We start from the raw sequence: 21,781 nt of genomic DNA on the forward strand, positions 1-21,781 counted from the left end.
TACTGTGCTAGAGACAGTGTGCCCCATACTGTGCTAGAGACAGTGTGCCCTATAATACTGTGCTAGAGACAGTGTGCCCTATAATACTGTGCTAGAGACAGTGTGCCCCATACTGTGCTAGAGACAGTGTGCCCTATAATACTGTGCTAGAGACAGTGTGCCCTATAATACTGTGCTAGAGACAGTGTGCCCCATACAGTGCCACAATGCCCCGCTGTGGTGCAGGTCTCCCCTCCAGTACCCAGCACATGCAGTTATACCACCATGTAGGATTGGGTGCCCTCCGTACATCTGTGCCAGTGTCTTGTTTTGCATAACACACATAGGCGTGCAGCCAACCTGAAAACTATTCCTGACAGTGCCAGGAGACCCATCACCCCCTTGGGCCTAACCGTGTAATCCCAGCTGAGGAGCGCGGCTGAACAAATCTGCTGTTTGTTTTATTTGGGTTTTATAATCGTGCATGGTGAATCCAGAATGTGCCACATGTAGTATCAGCTAACTTGCCTTCATATAGTGCCAATGTAAAACCAAGTCACCTATACCGCTTGAGTGATCAGAAGTTGTTATTTGGTCCTCTCTTTTAGGTCTGTTCCTGGTAAATCTGGCTGCACCTTTTATGACCAACTATTGTTTAGCAGTGTGTGATGGTATTACTTCGAGAATGACTTGCAGTATTATGTGGCAACTATCTGGCAGTATTACATGGATGATGTATATTACTTGAGTACCATTTAGCGGTATTATTTGGCCTGTATCTTAGTTGGCGGTATGGTTGTGTTACCTTTCTCGCAGCCTGTAAATCAGGGCTATCTTCCATCCCGATGGCGAATGTCTGGAGGGGGTAGGGCAGATTATTATCCTTCATTAGCTTCAGCAGGGTTGCAGCAACTAGGCTGGAGTCCAGACCACCTGAGAATACAAACACAGTTCTGCAAGACGGTATATGGGGCCAGCATTGTTATATAGGGGCACATTCAGTTTTGTTTCTTCATATACAAAAATACCCATAATTGTCAGCACTGGAGCCTGTCATCTATAGGTCCTATATAGTGCCAACTAAATCTCCAAGCCCTTATACCACTGGGTACTGTACCAGCCTTGGGACCTTTACCTTAAAGGAGTCTTCCAGGCACAGTTTATTGACGATAGACCATTGATATCAGAATAGCGGGGTGCCAAAACTGGGAATCCCTGTTCCATACTGTATACAGTAAGCTAGAGATGTTTCCTGCAGATTGTATACAGTAAAGTAGAGATGCTGCCTGCATGTTGTATACAGTAAAGCAGAGATGCTTCCTGCATATTGTATACAGTAAGCTAGAAATGCTTCCTGCATATTGTATATAGTAAAGTATGGACCCTTCATGCATATTGTATACAGTAAGCTAGAAATGCTTCTTGCATATTTTATATAGTAAAGTATGGACGCTTCATGCATACTGTATACAGTAAACTAGGGATGCTTTCTGCATATTGTATACAGTAAGCTAGGTATGCTTCCTGCATATTGTATACAGTAAGCTAGGGATGGTTCATGCATATTGTATACAGTGAGTTAGGGATGCTTCATGCATATTGTATACAGTAAAGTAGGGATGCTTCATGTATATTGTATACAGTAAAGTAGGGATGCTTCATGTATATTGTATACAGTAAGCTAGGGATCCTTCCTGCACATTGTATACAGTAAGTTAGGAATGCTTCATGCATATCGCATACAGTAAGCTAGGGGTGCTTCATGCATATTGTATACAGTAAGCCAGGGATGCTTCATGCATATTGCATACAGTAAACTAGGGATGCCTCATGCATATTGTATACAGTAATCTAGGTATGCTTCATGTGTATTGTATAATGTAAAGAAGAGATGCTTTATGCATATTGTATACAGTAAGCTATGGATGCTTTATGCATACTGTATACAGTAGAGTAGGGATGCTTCATGCATACTGTATACAGTAAAGTAGGGATGCTTTATGCATATTGTATACAGTAAGCTAGGGAGGCTTCAAGCTTATTGTATACAGTAAGCAAGGGATGATTCAAGCATATTGTATACATTAAACAAGGAATTCTTAATGCATTTTGTATACAGTAAGCCACGGATGCTTCATGCTAATTGTATACAGTAAACCAGGGATGTTTCATGCATATTGTATACAGTAAGCTAGGGACGCTTCATGCATATTGTATACAGTAAGCTAGGAATGCTTCAAGCATATTGTATATAGTAAGCTAGGGATGCTTCATGCACAATTGTACCACATATGGGGCAGGCTTTAAGCAAACCCAGCCAAAAAGATGGTGGTTTGGGATAGTTCCTAGTCTGCCCTGAGCAGGGATTACACAAGTTTTTGCAACATAAATGTTTGTAAGTATGCAATTCTATGCCCTGTCTATATTATAAAATGACATATTATATGACACCTACAAGTTCAACATGGTAAGTTACTGTAGTTATTGTAGATTTGGATGTCACCAGCCTCTTCCTCCTTAGGATCCAGAATGAATTGTAATACATAATAAATGTATAATAAATGGGCACAAGAACTGAGCAAGGACTGACCACCTTTCCACCTACAAGACAAAGTGAGCTGCCTGTCCAAGTACCTGACAACAGGCAGCCGATCCTTCTATGCGCCATTAACCGTTTCCTGACCGCGTTCTCAAACAGGAGGCAAATGTTTCTCTTCACTGTTTCACGATCCAGTCCTGAAATAAAGAGGGAAAAATGTCATCTGGAGTTTGTTTTACATAACATAGTAAAACAGTCCTGATTGAAAACCTCCCTCTGTTTTGTGTTTATAGACTCATCATCTCCATGGTTACAGACTACAAACAAACCCAGTGTAGTCTGATCCTGCAGATGTGTTACCTTCTTGAAGTTTTCCTAGAGAGTCGAATTCCGCGTGCTGAGGTTCATCCTTGAAATTGCGAAACTTCATCAATTCCACCGATGCAACTTTTCCACTAGGCTTTAAATCAAAGACTTCATAGTGTCCAGGTGGGAAGGGATCGATCTTCGGACTTGAGGTCATTGAATGTTTAAGGTTTATAAGGCCTATAATGAATATAGTATGTACATGCAATTAAAAGGCACACTTAAATTTGTTTTAAAGGGTATTTAAAGGAACACTGCTGAAAAAAACTGATTCCCTGAGATCTTGTAAATGGTGAGAGGCTGAAGCACAAAGTGTATGAGAAACTAGCTGAGCTTTTCATTGTACAGAGATTAAAGGAAAATATGGGGTTCGGGAGATTCATTTGAACTTTAGAACTTAAGACTGGAAAATCCCTCTAAATGTATAAAGTACCTTTGGCTTCAGAGCACACACCCAAGAAGCCGTCATCGGTGAGGAGTTTGAATAGAGGGCGGACGCCATAGGAGTCTCTTCCCAGAAACACCTTCCTATTGGCTGTGTCCAGGAGGATGAACGCAAACACTCCGTCCAGCAATGCGGCGGTCTGCTCAATGCCGTGCTTACTGTACAGATGGAGGATCACCTCACCGTCCACCATGGTCTGGTACTCAAAGCCAAAATGTTTCTGCAGCTGTAGGGAAGCAAGATAGATAGACGGGTGATAGATAGATAGATAGATAGATAGATAGATAGATAGATAGATAGATAGGAGATAGATAGATAGATAGATAGATAGATAGATAGATAGATAGGAGATAGATAGATAGATAGATAGATAGGAGATAGATAGATAGATAGATAGATAGATAGGAGATAGATAGATAGATAGGAGATAGATAGATAGATAGATAGATAGATAGATAGATAGATAGATAGGAGATAGATAGATAGGCAGGAGATAGATAGATAGATAGATAGATAGATAGATAGATAGATAGGCAGGATAGATAGATAGATAGATAGATAGATAGATAGATAGATAGATAGATAGATAGATAGGCAGGGGATAGATAGATAGATAGATAGATAGATAGATAGATAGATAGGAGATAAATAGATAGATAATAGATAGATAGATAGATAGATAGATAGTTAGTTAGATAGATAATAGATAGATAGATAGATAGATAGATAGATAGATAGATAGATAGGAGATAGATAGGAGATAGACAGATAGATAGATAGATAGATAGGAGATAGATAGATAGATAATAGATAGATAGATAGATAGATAGATAGATAGGAGATAAATAGATAGATAATAGATAGATAGATAGATAGATAGATAGATAGGAGATAAATAGATAGATAATAGATAGATAGATAGATAGATAGATAGATAGGAGATAGATAGATAGATAGATAGATAGGAGATAGATAGATAGATAGATAGATAGGAGATAGATAGATAGATAGATAGATAGATAGGAGATAGATAGATAGATAATAGATAGATGACACATAGATAGATAGATAGATAGATAGATAGATAGATAGATAGATAGATAGATAGAAGATAAATAGATAGATAGATAGATAGATAGAAGATAATAGATAGGAGATAGATAGGAGATAAATAGATAGATAATAGATAGATAGATAATAGATAGATAGATAGATAGATAGATAGATAGGAGATAAATAGATAGATAATAGATAGATAGGAGATAGATAGATAGATAGATAGATAGATAGATAGATAGATAGATAGATAGATAGGAGATAGATAGATAGGAGATAGATAGATAGATAGGAGATAGATAGATAGATAGATAGATAGGAGATAGATAGGAGATAGATAGATAGATAGATAGATAGATAGATAGATAGATAGATAGGAGATAGATAGATAGGAGATAGATAGGAGATAGATAGATAGATAGATAGATAGATAGGAGATAGATAGATAGATAGATAGATAGATAGATAGATAGATAGATAGATAGATAGGAGATAGATAGATAGGCAGTAATACCTGTTTGTAGTTGTAGATCTCCCCGTTGTAGCACAGCCATAGATAAGGGAACTTCTTGACACGGAGAGGCTGCATGCCGTATAACTGATCCACAATGGCCAGACGGTGGAAGCCAAAGCAGCAGTTGGTGAAGCCGTTAACATTTTCGAACCGAAATGCGTCGGGACCTCGATGTGCAATTTTCATGGCACTTAGGCACTGCACTGAGAGGCATTCATCGCTGCCAAACAGCGCCCAGATACCACACATCCTGGAGGATCACTTTCTGCAGCTGAAATGGAAACAACACGGTCATTTAGGCCATACTTTATCTCCTCCTTCAGGAGGTCATTCAGGACTATAATACTGCTGGTCTACCCTTAAAGTTATAGGTCTCTAAATACATAAGCTCAGTGCAATGTCCACTTCATTATTTACCAAGCAGACTTTGGTCTGACCACCTTCTGCCCCCTGGTATCGTCGAACCCATCCCAGTACGGTAGTACAAGCCCCAGCCGTGGTTATCTGGGTTTAGCTAGGTGTCTAAGGGGTTCCAGTTACCTGCACTGCGCGATAGGATACGTAGACTTTCTTTATGATAGCTTTGTCCTATCGAGGTTAGTTCCTCTGTAGTGTTCCTGGCGTGGGTCAGGGTGTTCCTTGGTTATCTCTCCCTTTATTGTGCTTAGCACTGCATAATAGATAAAGTAGTGGTAGTAAACAAACTATTGGTCTCTAGCTGCATCTGTTCACTTAGGTGACTAGAATCAACTCAACTCGTTGTCCCTGACAGGGGTCCTAGCATAAGCCAGGCCCTGGCTTAACTACAGCAGGAACAGTGGTTTTTGCGTCCTTCCTCTGTGAGAATCTGGATAAGACTGAGAATACTCTGCACTTCCTCCACCAGTGTAAACTTCTCCTACAGGGGATTGTAGTGTGTCTCTCTGTGAGTGGTGGGGATGAGTGTGTGCAGGAGAAAGGAGAAAGATAATAGGTCAGAAGAAAATAACATTTCCTATAGGTCAGCATAAAACACATAGTACACATAAAACATTAACCCATTACTACCTTCAGCATACAAATATAAAATACTGACTCTTAGTAGTGAAACTTTAGAATACATAATCACCACTTTAACCTGAGGGAAAAGGGCTTTTTTTGACTGGTGCACAGGAGAGACAAAAACACCAGTGGTGGGACACCACATGTGCAGTAAGCAGCTGTGGCACCATGGGCACTATACTTTGGGCAGTGCATGCAGTTATATATCCACTACGGGCAGTAATAGGTAAAAAGTTTCTGCATGTTCTTATGAAATGTTTGCTTTGTGATGGGCTCCGGACAGAACTTTGCGTCCCTGGATAAAGGTAAAGACAAGCAACTTCTCGATTACCGTGATGATCTGAGAACGAATGGGGGCCATAGTAAGAGAGGCCACTACACTGCACCATGTGGGCACTTTAGGGCAGTATATATGACACTTCAGGCACTGTTTGGAAGTATATGGCACTATCTGAGCTCGGTCTAACGATCTGAGCCCCATTGTGCACAATGTTCTTACTATATGACTCTATGGCCACAGTGTTGCGGTCTGTGTGTACTGTTTGGCACATAGTGAGCACTATATGGTTATACATAGACAGGCTAAGACTATAACTTTGGCTCTCCAGCTGTTGCAAAACTACAATTCCCATCATGCAGCTTTTGGCTGTCCAGGCATGATTGAAATTGTATGGCTGTGTATGGTTTTGCAGCTCAGCCCAATTTAAAGGGGTGCGCCAACGAAAATCTTTTTCTTTAAAATCAACCGGGTTCAGAAAGTTATATAGATTTGTAGTTTACTTCTGTTTAAAAATCTCAAGTCTTCCAGTACTTATCAGCTGCTGTATGCCCTGCAGGAAGTGGTGTATTCTCTCCAATCTGACACAGTGCTCTCTGCTGCCACCTCTGTACATGTCAGGAACTGTCCAGAGCAGGAGAGGTTTTCTATGGGGATTTGCTGCTGCTCTGGACAGTTCCTGACATGGACAGAGGTGGCAGCATAGAGCACTGTGTCAGACTGGAAAGAATACACAACTTCCTGCAGGACATACAGCAGCTGATAAGTACTGGAAGACTGGAGATTATTATTTTTTTAAATAGAAGTAAATTACAAATCTGTATAACTTTCCAAAACCAGCTGATCAGAAGAAAAAAGATTTCTGCCGGAGTACCCCTTTAAGAGACCCCGGATATCTCTGGGGACAAGCGGTTACAATGAGCTCACAGCCACATGCCAGCCCCTCCACTGATGCAATACCGGAGCCATATGTGGTACCCAGCTTCTGCTGACAGGTCACCCTGCGACAGCTCTTTCTTATGATACTGATCTCAGGATATAGACCGGACAGGAGAAGAACTACAACTCTCAGAGGCATCTCTCCTACTCCCAGGACTTGTAGAACTGAAATTCCCAGCACGGCGTAACTCCAGGACAGCTGGCCTCACTATATGACTATATTCTATTAGCACCTATACAATGGGGCAGATAGTATGGTCCATGCATCAGTTGTATCAGTGTATGGCATGCTGCATATATAATATATATATATATATATATATATATATATATATATATATATATATATATATATTATCACACTGTTAGTATACATATTCTACAATCTTTCCATATAATATTACTGTAATACCGTAATGTTCTGCTCCCAGCCCCAGCTCACATTGACCCCATCATAAAGCGTATAGAAGCATCACCTTATCCTATAGCGAGTGCACAGGGATGGCGGTCTGCCCAGGAGTCTGGAGGAGCCGGCAGCTGCACGCTGCTCTCTGCACTGGCACACTATGCTAATCAGCCAATGTAAGCTCCTCTCCCATTGGCCGGGGCGCCTCACGTCCTCATTGGGTGCAGCCTCACACACTTATTCCTAGAATGCATGGTGTACACATATGTATCTAAGCTGAGCTACTGTATCTAACCCTAGCGTGTATGATACTGTCTGCTGAGCTGCTGTATCTAAGCCTATAATGTCTGACATGTGTGATACTGTACTGCTGTGTATACAGTTATCTTAGAATGTGTGAGATGATTTGCAGAGCCAGCGTATCTAATCCTATCATGTGTGATACACTCTGCACAGCCTACAATACTGTGTGATAATGTTCTAGTCACCCAGTGTATCTAATCCCACCATGTGCGATACACTCTGCACAGCCAATACATCTAAGCCTACACTACTGTGTGATAATGTTCTGGTCACCCAGTGTATCTAATCCTATCATGTGTGATACACTCTGCATGGCCAATACATCTAAGCCTACACTACTGTGTGATAATGTTTTGGCCACCCAGTGTATCTAAACCTCAGGTTTGAAACAGTCCAGAGTTTCTGTATCTAAACCAATCATATGAGATACAGCCTGCTATGCCAGTGTAACTGAACCTATCATCTGAAACAGTTGGCAGAGACTTTGTATCTAAGTCCATGTGACACTATCTGTAAGGCAAGCAAATGTATCTAAGCCTGCCATAGTTGATACTGTCTGCAGAGTTAGTTTATATAAATCCATAATTTGTAAAAGCTTCTGCAGAGCCGGTGTATCTAAGCCTATCCTGTGTGATACAGTTTATAGAACCAGTGTATCCTAGCTATTTTATATAATATTATCTTCAAAGCCAGTGTATCTAAGCCTGTCATGAGTGATACAGTCTGCAGAGCCAGTGCATCCAGGCGTACAATGTGCCACACAGTCTACAGTGCCTGTGTATCTAAGCCTATGATGTTTGATACTGTATGTTGAGCCAAAGTAACTCAAAGTATCACGTGGTGTAGCCTGCGATTCCTGTGTATCTGAGCTTATCAGGTGTGATACACTCTGTATAGTCAATCTAAACCTATTATGTGTGATACAGTCAATGTATCCAAACCTGTCCTATGTGATACAGTCTGCAGAGAGACATTGTATCTAAACCTGTCCTATGTGATACAGTCTGCAGAGACATTGTATCTAAACCTATCCTATGTGATAAAGTCTGCAAAGACACTGTATCTAAACCTGTCCTATTCCACCGGATGATTATCGTTTGCATAATCGTTAACGATTAACGATCTCAAACAACCGCTATTGCCAAAGACCTGAAAACGATCACTCATTTCCATGGAACGATAATCGTTACTTATGATCGTATTTGCGATCGGTTTTTTCTTCGCTATTGCGTTCGTATCTATTGCGAGCGACGTCTTATTCAATGCGAACGATCTGCGAACGAGCAACGATAAAAATAGGTCCAGGTCTTATAAAGCGATCAACGATTTCTCATTCGGTCGTTAATCATTAACTGCATTTCAACCGAACGATTATTGTTTAGATTGAAACGATTTAACGATAATCTCAACGATTATCGTCCGGTGGAATAGGGCCCTAAGCCAGGAATGAATTTGAAAAGAGTAGACATCTCAGTTTTTCCTTTATGACCTGTTCTCTGTTTATAGTCTGTTCCTGGCTTTGGCTTCAAAAATCTGTCAGAAAATCTGTGTGTAAATGCATCCTAAATCTATCATTTGTGATACTGTTTGCAAAGCCTTGTATCTAAACCTCTGCAGAGGCAGTGTATCTAAGCCTATCATGTTGGATACTGTGCATGGTGTGGAATCTTTGGCGTCTGCTCACATGGACGAGGCGGCTCCTCCCTGCAGCTGTCATATGACACGATCCAATGGCGGACGGCCTTACATGTGTATCACCTGTCTCACGACACCGGAGCCCGGGGTTTCATCATGCCGGGGCTGCAGGACATGAGGCTGGGGCTCAGTACAGCCCTGATATACACCAGACCAACCACTACGCCCCCCATCATCCTCATCTGCTGAGTGCAGTTAACCCCTTAGTGACTGCACATCTCCTCTAAGCAGGATGCTGCTCCATTCAAACTCCATGTACCCTGGGGGACTGGGGGTGCCTGCTCTGGTTCCAAAATGTCACCAACCCCCCACCCCTGTCTTTTATCAGTCCTTAAAGGGGGACTCCAGCAGACATCTTTTTCTTTCAAATCTGGTGTAAGAAAGTTATATAGATGTGTAATTTACTTCTATTTAAAAATCTTCAGTCTTCAAGTACTTATCAGCTGCAGTATGTCCTGCAGGAAGTGGTGTATTCTCTCCAGTCTGACACAGTGCTCTCTGCTGCCACCTCTGTCCATGTCAGGAACTGTCCAGAGCAGCAGCAAATCCCCATAGAAAACCTCTCCTGCTCTGGACAGTTCCTGACATGGACAGAGGTGGCAGCAGAGAGCACTGTGTCAGACTGGAGAGAATACACCACTTCCTGCAGGACATACAGCAGCTGATAAGTACTAGAAGACTGGAAATGTTTAAATATATGTTTAAAAAGGTAATTTAATATTAGTAAATTTTGTAATTTAATTTTAATTTAGTAATTTAATATTAGTAAAGTAATTACAGTAAATTACAAGTAATTTTAATAGAAGCAAATTACAAATCTATATAACTTTCTGAAACCAGTTAATTTGAAAAAAAAAAAAAAGATTTACTCCTTTAAAGAAATTAACTAGATTTAGAAAAACATGGCCGCTTTCTTACAAAGAAAGCGCCACTCTTGTCCTCAGTTTGTGTGTGGTACTGCAGCTCAGTCTCAGTGAAGTGCATGGAGCCGAGTTGTAATATCACACACAACCTGAGGACAGGGGTGGCGCTGATCTTGCAAGAAAGTAGTTGTGGTTTTTCCAATCCTGAGTAACCGCCTTTGAAAAGATTATCCAGAGATTATCCAGAACACATCTGCCTTGTTCCAAGAACAGCACCACCCCTGTCCTCAGCTCCATTCACTTTAATAGAACTGAGCTGCAATACTGAACCCACTGAGGACAAGAACGGAGCTGTATTTTACTTCACCTATATAGTAAAACTTAGTTGGTTATACTTTTACTGCTGATGTATCCTGCAAAAATGTGTTCTTGGTGCTATATATCTCCTTTAGGAGCCGACAGGTGACATCTATGCGATACAGCTGCTTTCTTCCAAGAACAGCGCCACCTCTATCCTCAGGTTGTGGGTGGTATTACAACCAAGCTCCATTCATTTCAATGGAGCTGAGCTGCAGTACCACACGCAACCTGAGGACAGGAGTGGCATATAATACCTATGTTATTATAATGTTATATTGTACAGACAGGCAACATGGCACCTACAGCCCATAGTGCCCATCAGATCTCTACTTTTCTCTATCCAGTCTTGTGCTCTGCTCCGGTGCTATTCTGGATTATCAGGATTTCTGGACTGTTAGATGCTGATTAGCTCACGATGCAATCGCTTATAATGCCATTCTGAAGGGAAGACAATATGAAGCTTTGCACTGGCACGGGCAGCATGGACACAGGCTGGCGCGATGCCCGGCGCTTATGAAACAAGGAAAAGCATTGCGTCAGCTTCTCTCTGAGCTGCAGACACTGATAGAACTCGCTGGCTCAGGCTCTTCTATTACAACACTGCTCACTTGGATGCCAGTTATTTGTCATGTGGGAGGAGCTTAAAGGAACGGGGCATGGCTTCAACAGTCTGACATAATTATCCTATTCCAGCCTTGTGGTGCGTTTACACAGAGAGATTTATCAGACAGATCTTTGAAGCCAAAGCCAGGAACAGACTATAAACAGGGAACAGGTCATAAAGGAAAGACTGGGATCTATCCTTTATTCAAATCCATTCCTGGCTTTGGCTTCAAAAATCTGTCAGATAAATCTGTCTGTGTAAGCGCACCATTAGTGTAGGATTGCCTGAGTAATGTGTACTATTCTGGATACACACCTAGTGCTAGAGAGATGACCAGGAGGATTCCCTGTCGCACAGATGTCCCCCGTCGGCTCCTATGAGAAATACACTACCGTTCAAAAGTTCTGGGTCACCCAAACAATTTAGTGTTTTCCATGAAAAGTCACACTTCTTCACCACCAGACGTTGTGAAATGAATAGAAAATAGAGACAAGACATTGACAAGGTTAGAAATAATGATTTGTATGTGAAATAACATTGTTCTTCCATCACACTTTGCTTCCGTCCCAGAATCCTCCTTTTGCAGCAATTCCAGCATTGCACACCTTTGGCATTCTAGCTATTAATCTGTTGGGGTAAGCTGGAGAAATTGCCCCCCACGCTTCTAGAAGCAGCTCCCACAAGTTGGATTGGTTGGATGGGCACTTCTGGCGTACCATACGGTCCAGCTGCTCCCACAATGGGGTGGTGATCTGGTGACTGCGCTGGCCACTCCATTCCCTATGATAGAATACCAGCTGCCGCTTCTGCTGGAAATAGTTCTTGCACAATTTGGAGGTGTTTAGGGTCATTGTCCTGTTGTAGGATGAAATTGGCTCCAACCAAGCGCTGCCCACTGGGTATGGCATGGCGGTGCAGAGTGATAGCCTTCCTTATTCACAATCCCTTTTACCCTGTACAAATCTCCCACCTTACCAGCACCAACCCCAGACCATCACATGACCTCCACCATGCTAACAGATGGCGTCAGGCATTCTTCCAGCAGCTTCTCATTTCTTCTGCGTCTCACAAACGTTCTTCTTTGTCATCCAAACACCTCAAACTTGGATTCATCCGTCCACTACACTTTTTTCCAGTCTTCCTCTGTCCAATGTCTGTGTTCTTTTCCCATCTTAATCTTTTTCTTTTATTGGCCAGTCTCAGATATGGCTTTTTCTTTGCCACTCTGCCCTGAAGCCCAAAATCCCGCAGCCGCCTCTTCACTGTAGATGGTGACACTGGTGTTTTGCGGGTACTATGTAATGAAGATGCCAGTTGGGGACCTGTGAGGCGTTTGTTTCTCAAACTAGAGACTCTAATGTGCTTATCTTCTTGCTTAGTTGTGCAACGCGGCCTCCCACTTCTTTTTCTACTCTGGTTAGAGCCTGTTTGTGCTGTCCTCTGAAGGGAGTAGTACACACCGTTGTAGGAAATCTTCAATTTCTTAGCAATTTCTGGCATGGAATAGCCTTCATTTCTAAGAACAAGAATAGACTGTCGAGTTTCAGATGAAAGTTCTCTTTTTCTGGCCATTTTGAGCATTTAATTGACCCCACAAATGTGATGCTCCAGAAACACAATCTGCTCAAAGGAAGGTCAGTTTTGTAGCTTCTGTAACGAGCTAGACTGTTTTCAGATGTGTGAACATGATTGCACAAGGGTTTTCTAATCATCAATTAGCCTTCTGAGCCAATGAGCAAACACATTGTACCATTAAAACACTGGAGTGATAGTTGCTGGAAATGGGCCTCTATACACCTATGTAGATATTGCACCAAAAACCAGACATTTGCAGCTAGAATAGTCATTTACCACATTAGCAATGTATAGAGTGGATTTGTTTAAAGTTAGGACTAGTTTAAAGTTATTGAAAAGTACAGTGCTTTTCCTTCAAAAATAAGGACATTTCAATGTGACCCCAAACTTTTGAACGGTAGTGTATATAGCAACAAGAACACATCAGCGTTAAAGGTATAGTCAACTATGTTTTACTATATAGATAACGTAAACTACAGCGCCACTCTTGTCCTCAGTTTCGGTGTAGTATTGCAGCTGAGTTCTATTAAAGTGAATGAAGTTGAGTAGTAATACCTGATGCAACCTGAGGACAGGGGTGGTGCTGTGTTTGGAAGGATGCAGCTATGTTTTTCTAATAGTGGATAATCCCTTTATTATAGCCTAATAGCTTGAGATGAGCGAGCCTTGAGTACAGTAGCTGAAGAAGTTGGATGCACCCCTAGGGAGTCCTGGAAAACATGGATATAGCCTATGGCCTATAGCTGTATACCTGCATCCAGCTTCTTCAGCCACCAGGAATCATATGCCAAGAGTTTGGCTTCATTCGAACCTGACCATACTTGAAGTTTGCTCATCTCTGCGCAGGAGGACAGCAAGGTGTGTGTGAGTATATGAGTATAGTGGTATACAGCTGGCGACCAGAAACTTACCATCAGCTGTAAGTGAGGGCAACCCACTCAATTTCTACAGTGTGTGAACATAGCCTTTCTGTGGTTTCAATCCACTCCTGGTTTTGGTTGTAAAATACTGAACAAAATGCTGCGCATGGCCTCAATCTGTTTTTTTCTCCCGAATGGTGAAAAAACGGATGCATTTGTGTGCATCCGTTTTTCCATTGACTTCCATAATAAAAAAATTAAAAAAAAAGATCAAAATGCGGATCAAAACGCATCCTTTTTTTAGCGTACACAAAAACATGGCCGCCTATGTTTTTGTGTATGCCAAAAAAAAGGAAGCGTTTTGATCCTTTTTTATAATGCAAGTCAATTGGAAAAAACGGATTAAAACAGATGCAAAAAAGTGCAACAGAAACTTACAGGTGCAAGTACATACCGTATATACTCCTCCCAGTGTACACACTATAAAAACCTGCTCTATAGGTATAAAAAATGAGAATCTTAGCAAACTATTTGATCAAGCCCATGTGTCCCATGTCACCAGGTTACAGAGTGTCCCCCCATGTCACCAGGTTACAGAGTGTCCCATGTCACCAGGTTACAGAGTGTCCCCCCATGTCACCAGGTTACAGAGTGTCCCCCCATGTCACCAGGTTACAGAGTGTCCCATGTCACCAGGTTACAGAGTGTCCCCCCATGTCACCAGGTTACAGAGTGTCCCCCCATGTCACCAGGTTACAGAGTGTCCCATGTCACCAGGTTACAGAGTGTCCCCCCATGTCACCAGGTTACAGAGTGTCCCCCCATGTCACCAGGTTACTGAGTGTCCCATGTCACCAGGTTACAGAGTGTCCCCCCATGTCACCAGGTTACAGAGTGTCCCCCCATGTCACCAGGTTACAGAGTGTCCCCCCATGTCACCAGGTTACAGAGTGTCCCGTGTCACCAGGTTACAGAGTGTCCCCCCATGTCACCAGGTTACAGAGTGTCCCCCCATGTCACCAGGTTACAGAGTGTCCCCCCATGTCACGAGGTTACAGAGTGTCCCAGGTCACCAGGTTACAGAGTGTCCCCCCATGTCACCAGGTTACAGAGTGTCCCCCCATGTCACCAGGTTACAGAGTGTCCCGTGTCACCAGGTTACAGAGTGTCCCCCCATGTCACCAGGTTACAGAGTGTCCCATGTCACCAGGTTACAGAGTGTCCCGTGTCACCAGGTTACAGAGTGTCCCCCCATGTCACCAGGTTACAGAGTGTCCCCCCATGTCACCGGGTTACAGAGTGTCCCCCCATGTCACCAGGTTACAGAGTGTCCCCCCATGTCACCAGGTTACAGAGTGTCCCCCCATGTCACCAGGTTACAGAGTGTCCCCCCATGTCACCAGGTTACAGAGTGTCCCATGTCACCAGGTTACAGAGTGTCCCCCCATGTCACCAGGTTACAGAGTGTCCCCCCATGTCACCAGGTTACAGAGTGTCCCCCCATGTCACCAGGTTACAGAGTGTCCCCCCATGTCACCAGGTTACAGAGTGTCCCCCCATGTCACCAGGTTACAGAGTGTCCCCCCATGTCACCAGGTTACATAGTGTCCCCCCATGTCACCAGGTTACAGAGTGTCCCCCCATGTCACCAGGTTACAGAGTGTCCCCCTATGTCACCAGGTTACAGAGTGTCCCCCCATGTCACCAGGTTACAGAGTGTCCCCCCATGTCACCAGGTTACAGAGTGTCCCCCCCATGTCACCAGGTTACAGAGTGTCCCCCCATGTCACCAGGTTACAGAGTGTCCCCCCATGTCACCAGGTTACAGAGTGTCCCCCCATGTCACCAGGTTACAGAGTGTCCCCCCATGTCACCAGGTTACAGAGTGTCCCAGGTCACCAGGTTACAGAGTGTCCTCCCATGTCACCAGGTTACAGAGTCTCCCATGTCACCAGGTTACAGAGTGTCCCGTGTCACCAGGTTACAGAGTGTCCCGTGTCACCAGGTTACAGAGTGTCCCGTGTCACCAGGTTACAGAGTGTCCCCCCATGTCACCAGGTTACAGAGTGTCCCCCCATGTCACCAGGTTACAGAGTGTCCCCCCATGTCACCAGGTTACAGAGTGTCCCAGGTCACCAGGTTACAGAGTGTCCCCCCATGTCACCAGGTTACAGAGTGTCTCCCCATGTCACCAGGTTACAGAGTGTCCCGTGTCACCAGGTTACAGAGTGTCCCGTGTCACCAGGTTACAGAGTGTCCCGTGTCACCAGGTTACAGAGTGTCCCCCCATGTCACCAGGTTACAGAGTGTCCCCCCATGTCACCAGGTTACAGAGTGTCCCGTGTCACCAGGTTACAGAGTGTCCCCCCATGTCACCAGGTTACAGAGTGTCCCCCCATGTCACCAGGTTACAGAGTGTCCCCCCCATGTCACCAGGTTACAGAGTGTCCCGTGTCACCAGGTTACAGAGTGTCCCATGTCACCAGGTTACAGAGTGTCCCCCCATGTCACCAGGTTACAGAGTGTCCCCCCATGTCACCAGGTTACAGAGTGTATGGCATAGCAGTGATCTGAGTATTAAATCTAATGTATTAATGTTAAAGTCCCCTAAGGGGACTAAAACAAAAATGTCTCAAAGCCCCTCCCCCAATGAAAATCACCCCCTTCCCATCTTATACATAAAATACATAAAAATAATAAAGATAATTAAAGGGGTAGTGCGGCGCTAAAAAATTATTCACAGAATAACACACATTACAAAGTTATACAACTTTGTAATTTATGTTATGTCTGTGAATCGCCCCCTTCCCCGTGTCCCACCACCCCCACCCGTGTACCCGGAAGTGTTGGTGCATTATACATTACCTGATCCGTGTCGCGCATGTTCTCCATCTTGTGCCAAACGTCATCTTCGGACGGACGGCCGAATCGCTGCCGCTGTCCCCCCTCCGCCGCGTCATAACTGTGCTCAGCCGCGGAACGGCCGATCTCATACATAGTGTGAACGTAGCCCAAGGCTGTTCGCTTTAGGTGATAAAATGGCACCTCAGCCCCATGCTCATTACTTGCAGGGATGCCGCTACTGGGTGTCATTACGTGTCAGCGCCGACAGGTAAGAGACAGCAGCCGTGTCCGAGTACTCTGTGTGTCCAGACATAGCCGGCCGGCACCAGGCCCGGAAGAACACCCAGCAGCGGGATCCCTGCACGTCCTAGTATTTTGGGACTTCTGTTCTTCTACATATAGCGCGCCCCCTGCTGGACCCTGCCGGAACATACGGCTTGAGACGTGACGTCACGATTTTTTAGAGAATTTGAGCATGACTGATCTACTATATTGAGGGAAATAGCACTATATCTGCATTTCCCATAATAATAAGTGTATATTAGAGATTTGTATAACTTTCCTTATCTAATGACAAATTTTAAAATATGTTTTGCCCGGAGTACCCCTTTAAGGCTGTGAGAGCAGGCGAAGTGTGAAGATCTCTGCTTGCCGCCCTGTAAATGAAAACTTTCTTACAATATGCAGTGGGGTTATGTTAAGGAGAGAAGTAAAATTCTTAAATATAAATAAGTAAATAGTAAATGTATAAATAAACAAACACACATAGTAAATAAAAAAAAATACATAAATGAAAGTAAATAAACAATGTAAATAAAGGAAAATAATAAAGAAAGAAAGAAAATAAACATGGTCCCATAGGGAGACATCTAAGCTCCCCTACATTATACTCTGTAGATACGGCTGGGCTTTCTATCATCCATGGGAAAGCCGTATACTGCTGTCCTAGACCCAGACCCGTACTTATATACCGCACCCAGGACAGAGCGGCCTAAAGTTAACCCTTTAGATTCTGAATTGTAAAGAGGACAAAGTATTTTCCTACTTTCCCACCCGCATGCAATAACCTTTTCAACACAAGGTGGCGCTACTCACCCTTTAAAAGAATGAACTGTTCCATACTGAGCGGCTCGGTTCTCATTGTTCTAGTCTTGTATTGCAGGTATATGGCCGGAGGATTTTCTGATGACCTAGTATGAGTAGTATACAGTAGTATACAGTGTACTACCTCATCCATAAGTAACCATGTTAAATAAATGCAGTAATACTTGGAACGTAATTGGTTCAGGAGGGCAGTCTGAGAAATGAGCAGGGTTAACCCATAGGAAATAATGTAAATGTGTTTAATTGGTTCCAGCACCGACCAATAATTACCTACAGTACCCATATATTACATTGTATAGTGCCCAGTGTAATCACTATGGTACAGTACAGAACAGCACTATATACTGTACAGGACATTACAGAGCAGCACTATATACTGTACAGGACATTACAGAATGGCGCTATATACTGACAGGACATTACAGAGCAGCACTATATACTGTACAGGACATTACAGAATGGCACTATATACTGACAGGACATTACAGAGCAGCACTATATACTGTACAGGACATTACAGAGCAGCACTATATATACTGTACATTACAGAGCAGCACTATATACTGTACAGGGCATTACAGAGCAGCACTATATACTGTACAGGACATTACAGAGCAGCACTATATACTGTACAGGACATTACAGAGCAGCACTATATACTGTACAGGACATTTCAGAGCAGCACTATATACTGTACAGGGCATTACAGAGCAGCACTATATACTGTACAGGACATTACAGAGCAGCACTATATACTGTACAGGACATTACAGAGCAGCACTATACTGTACAGGACATTACAGAGCAGCACTATATACTGACAGGACATTACAGAGCAGCACTATACACTGTACAGGACATTACAGAGCAGCACTATATACTGTACAGGACATTACAGAATGGCGCTATATACTGACAGGACATTACAGAATGGCGCTATATACTGTACAGTACATTACAGAGCGGCACTATATACTGACAGGACATTACAGAGCAGCACTATATACTGACAGGACATTACAGAGCAGCACTATATACTGTACAGGACATTACAGAGCAGCTCTATATACTGTACAGGACATTACAGAGCAGCACTATATATACTGTACATTACAGAGCAGCACTATATACTGTACAGGACATTACAGAGCAGCACTATATACTGTACAGGACATTACAGAGCAGCACTATATACTGTACAGGACATTACAGAGCAGCACTATATACTGACAGGACATTACAGAGCAGCACTATATACTGACAGGACATTACAGAATGGCGCTATATACTGTACAGGACATTACAGAGCAGCACTATATACTGACAGGACATTACAGAGCAGCACTATATACTGTACAGGACATTACAGAGCAGCACTATATACTATACAGGACATTACAGAACAGCACTATATACTGACAGGACATTACAGAGCAGCACTATATACTGTACAGGACATTACAGAGCAGCACTATATACTGTACAGTACATTACAGAGCAGCACTATATACTGACAGGACATTACAGAGCAGCACTATATACTGTACAGGGCATTACAGAGCAGCACTATATACTGTACAGGACATTACAGAGCAGCACTATATATACTGTACAGTACATTACAGAGCAGCACTATATACTGTACAGTACATTACAGAGCAGCACTATATACTGTACAGGACATTACAGAGCAGCACTATATACTGTACAGGACATTACAGAGCAGCACTATATACTGTACAGGACATTACAGAGCAGCACTATATATTGACAGGACATTACAGAGCAGCACTATATACTGACAGGACATTACAGAGCAGCACTATATACTGTACAGGACATTACAGAGCAGCACTATATACTGTACAGGACATTACAGAGCAGCACTATATACTGACAGGACATTACAGAGCAGCACTATATATACTGTACAGGACATTACAGAGCAGCACTATATACTGACAGGACATTACAGAGCAGCACTATATATACTGTACAGGACATTACAGAGCAGCACTATATATACTGTACAGTACATTACAGAGCAGCACTATATATACTGGGCAGGACATTAAAGAGCAGCACTATATACTGGGCAGGACATTAAAGAGCAGCACTATATACTGTACAGGACATTACAGAGCAGCACTATATACTGTACAGTACATTACAGAGCAGCACTATATACTGGGCAGGACATTACAGAGCAGCACTATATACTGTACAGGACATTACAGGGCAGCACTATATACTGTACAGGACATTATATACAAGAAATGTTCAACAAAACCAGCAATTATAGTACAGTAGTCACCAGCCCCTCACTCATCCTTTACTGTATATTGTTGCCCCCCCCCCATCCCAGCACTGTAACAGATGGGAGATGGTGGTGCACTGTCTGTACTACTACTGTACTGTATATGCACTCCAGCAATCTTATACAGTACAGGATGGGAGATGGTGGTGCACTGCCTGTACTACTACTATACTGTATATGCACTCCAGCAATCTTATACAGTACAGGATGGGAGATGGTGGTGCACTGCCTGTACTACTACTGTGCTGTATATGCACTCCAGCAATCTTATACAGTACAGGACGGGAGATGGCGGTGCACTGCCTGTACTACTACTGTACTGTAGTGCTGAACTCACCAAGTACAACTCACTAATCCATGCTCACAAAAGCTTACGGACACCGAGGTGTTACTGTAAATACAAATGCCATGTTGTATATCTTTTTGCAAGAGGACAATAAGAAAAAACACATTTTGAAGTATATCACCTCTGATATACTTCTGAGTCTACCAGCTACCAATAGGTCAGGGGTAGGGAACCTCAGCTCTCCAGCTAAAGCCCTGGCTGTCCAGGCATGATGGGAATTGTAGTTTTGCAACAGCTGGAGGGCCGCAGGTTCCCCATCACTGCTTTATGTGAATAGATGTCTGACACATCTGTCTGCTGTTCCAGCACAAACACAGATGTGACCGCACAAATATAGTATTGTGGCTTATCAGGATACTGCTGTTAGGCATATTGTTATGGCTAGTAGATGGTGGAGTGAAGGGCGCCATACAAATAATAGTAGGATACATATGCAGTGTACTCTAGCAGCGTTCAAATGATCACAAAAAGTATAAAATATATATATTACCCAATACCTGAAATATACAGTAGCCACCCGGCTACGTCAGTGAGTTAGCCAGACCTTCTACTGGGAAGGAACAACCAAGGAAGGTCTCCAGTCAAGAAAACCACCCAAGACAGTATCCATCCACAGACAGCTGTTTTAGGGTATTTGCCCTTCATCAGTGTGGAGCAGGATTCTGGCTAGTGGGAGCAATGCCTAGTACTGCACATCAAAGGAACAATGGTTAAAATCAAGGAGATCAACCAAAACACTGTGGAGCTACCATCACATGTTGCTCAATGTCAGTCAATCTAGGAAAATTGCCTCCTGGGAAATCAAATATGCAAAAATACTGCGGAGACACCATCACGTGTTTCTCAATGTCAGCGAACTAGCCAGACCTTCTACCGGGAAGGAACAACCAAGCCAAGGAAGGTCTCCAGTCAAGGAAACTACCCAAGCAAAATTGCATCTTTGAATGCACTTACTAGTCATTGCTCCCACTAGCCAGAAACCTACTCCACTCGGATGAGGGGCAACACCCCGAAACAGCTGTCTGTGGATGGATACTTGCTTGTTTGGTGTCCTCGACTGGAGACCCCCTTTGGCTTGGTTGTTCCCCTTCTGATAGAAGGTCTGGCTAGCTCACTGACATTGAGATGTGATGGTGTCTCCATAGTATATTTGCATATTTGTCTTCCCAGGGGCCAAGTTCCTAGATTCACTTACGTTGATGTGATGGTGTCTCCATGGTGTTTTGGTTGATCTGAGCGATAGTCTGCAGGGACTTGCTGCTGTCATGACTTGGGTGTATTAGCGCTGGACTGAACAATAGCTCTGGACCCAGCAAGGATAACACAAGTGAGAATATTGTATTTTTAA

The 21,781-nt window shown here is 43.1% G+C and overlaps 1 protein-coding gene across 11 annotated transcripts in view; it reads right to left on the reverse strand.

Moving 5' to 3' along the window:
* ASNS (asparagine synthetase (glutamine-hydrolyzing)) overlaps positions 1 to 21,781 on the reverse strand; it is a 108,696-nt gene that overhangs the window by 14,402 nt on the left and 72,513 nt on the right. For 6 of the 11 annotated variants that reach the window (XM_069959382.1, XM_069959381.1, XM_069959389.1 and 3 more), the window contains 5 exons: positions 4,900 to 5,170; positions 3,318 to 3,555; positions 2,879 to 3,064; positions 2,614 to 2,715; positions 785 to 912 (listed from right to left, as the gene is read on the reverse strand). In XM_069959382.1, coding sequence (XP_069815483.1) covers positions 785 to 912; positions 2,614 to 2,715; positions 2,879 to 3,064; positions 3,318 to 3,555; positions 4,900 to 5,148 — 903 coding nt within the window. In that variant the 5' untranslated portion in view covers positions 5,149 to 5,170. Of the gene's footprint in view, positions 1 to 784; positions 913 to 2,613; positions 2,716 to 2,878; positions 3,065 to 3,317; positions 3,556 to 4,899; positions 5,171 to 5,439; positions 5,570 to 5,655; positions 5,823 to 7,632; positions 7,715 to 17,761; positions 17,857 to 21,628; positions 21,724 to 21,781 lie in introns of those variants that run through there. The other 5 variants (XM_069959383.1, XM_069959387.1, XM_069959384.1 and 2 more) reach the window with 5 other exon arrangements.

This window comes from Dendropsophus ebraccatus, chromosome 2 (assembly GCF_027789765.1).
Source record: "Dendropsophus ebraccatus isolate aDenEbr1 chromosome 2, aDenEbr1.pat, whole genome shotgun sequence".
NCBI classification, from domain to species: Eukaryota; Metazoa; Chordata; class Amphibia; order Anura; family Hylidae; genus Dendropsophus; species Dendropsophus ebraccatus.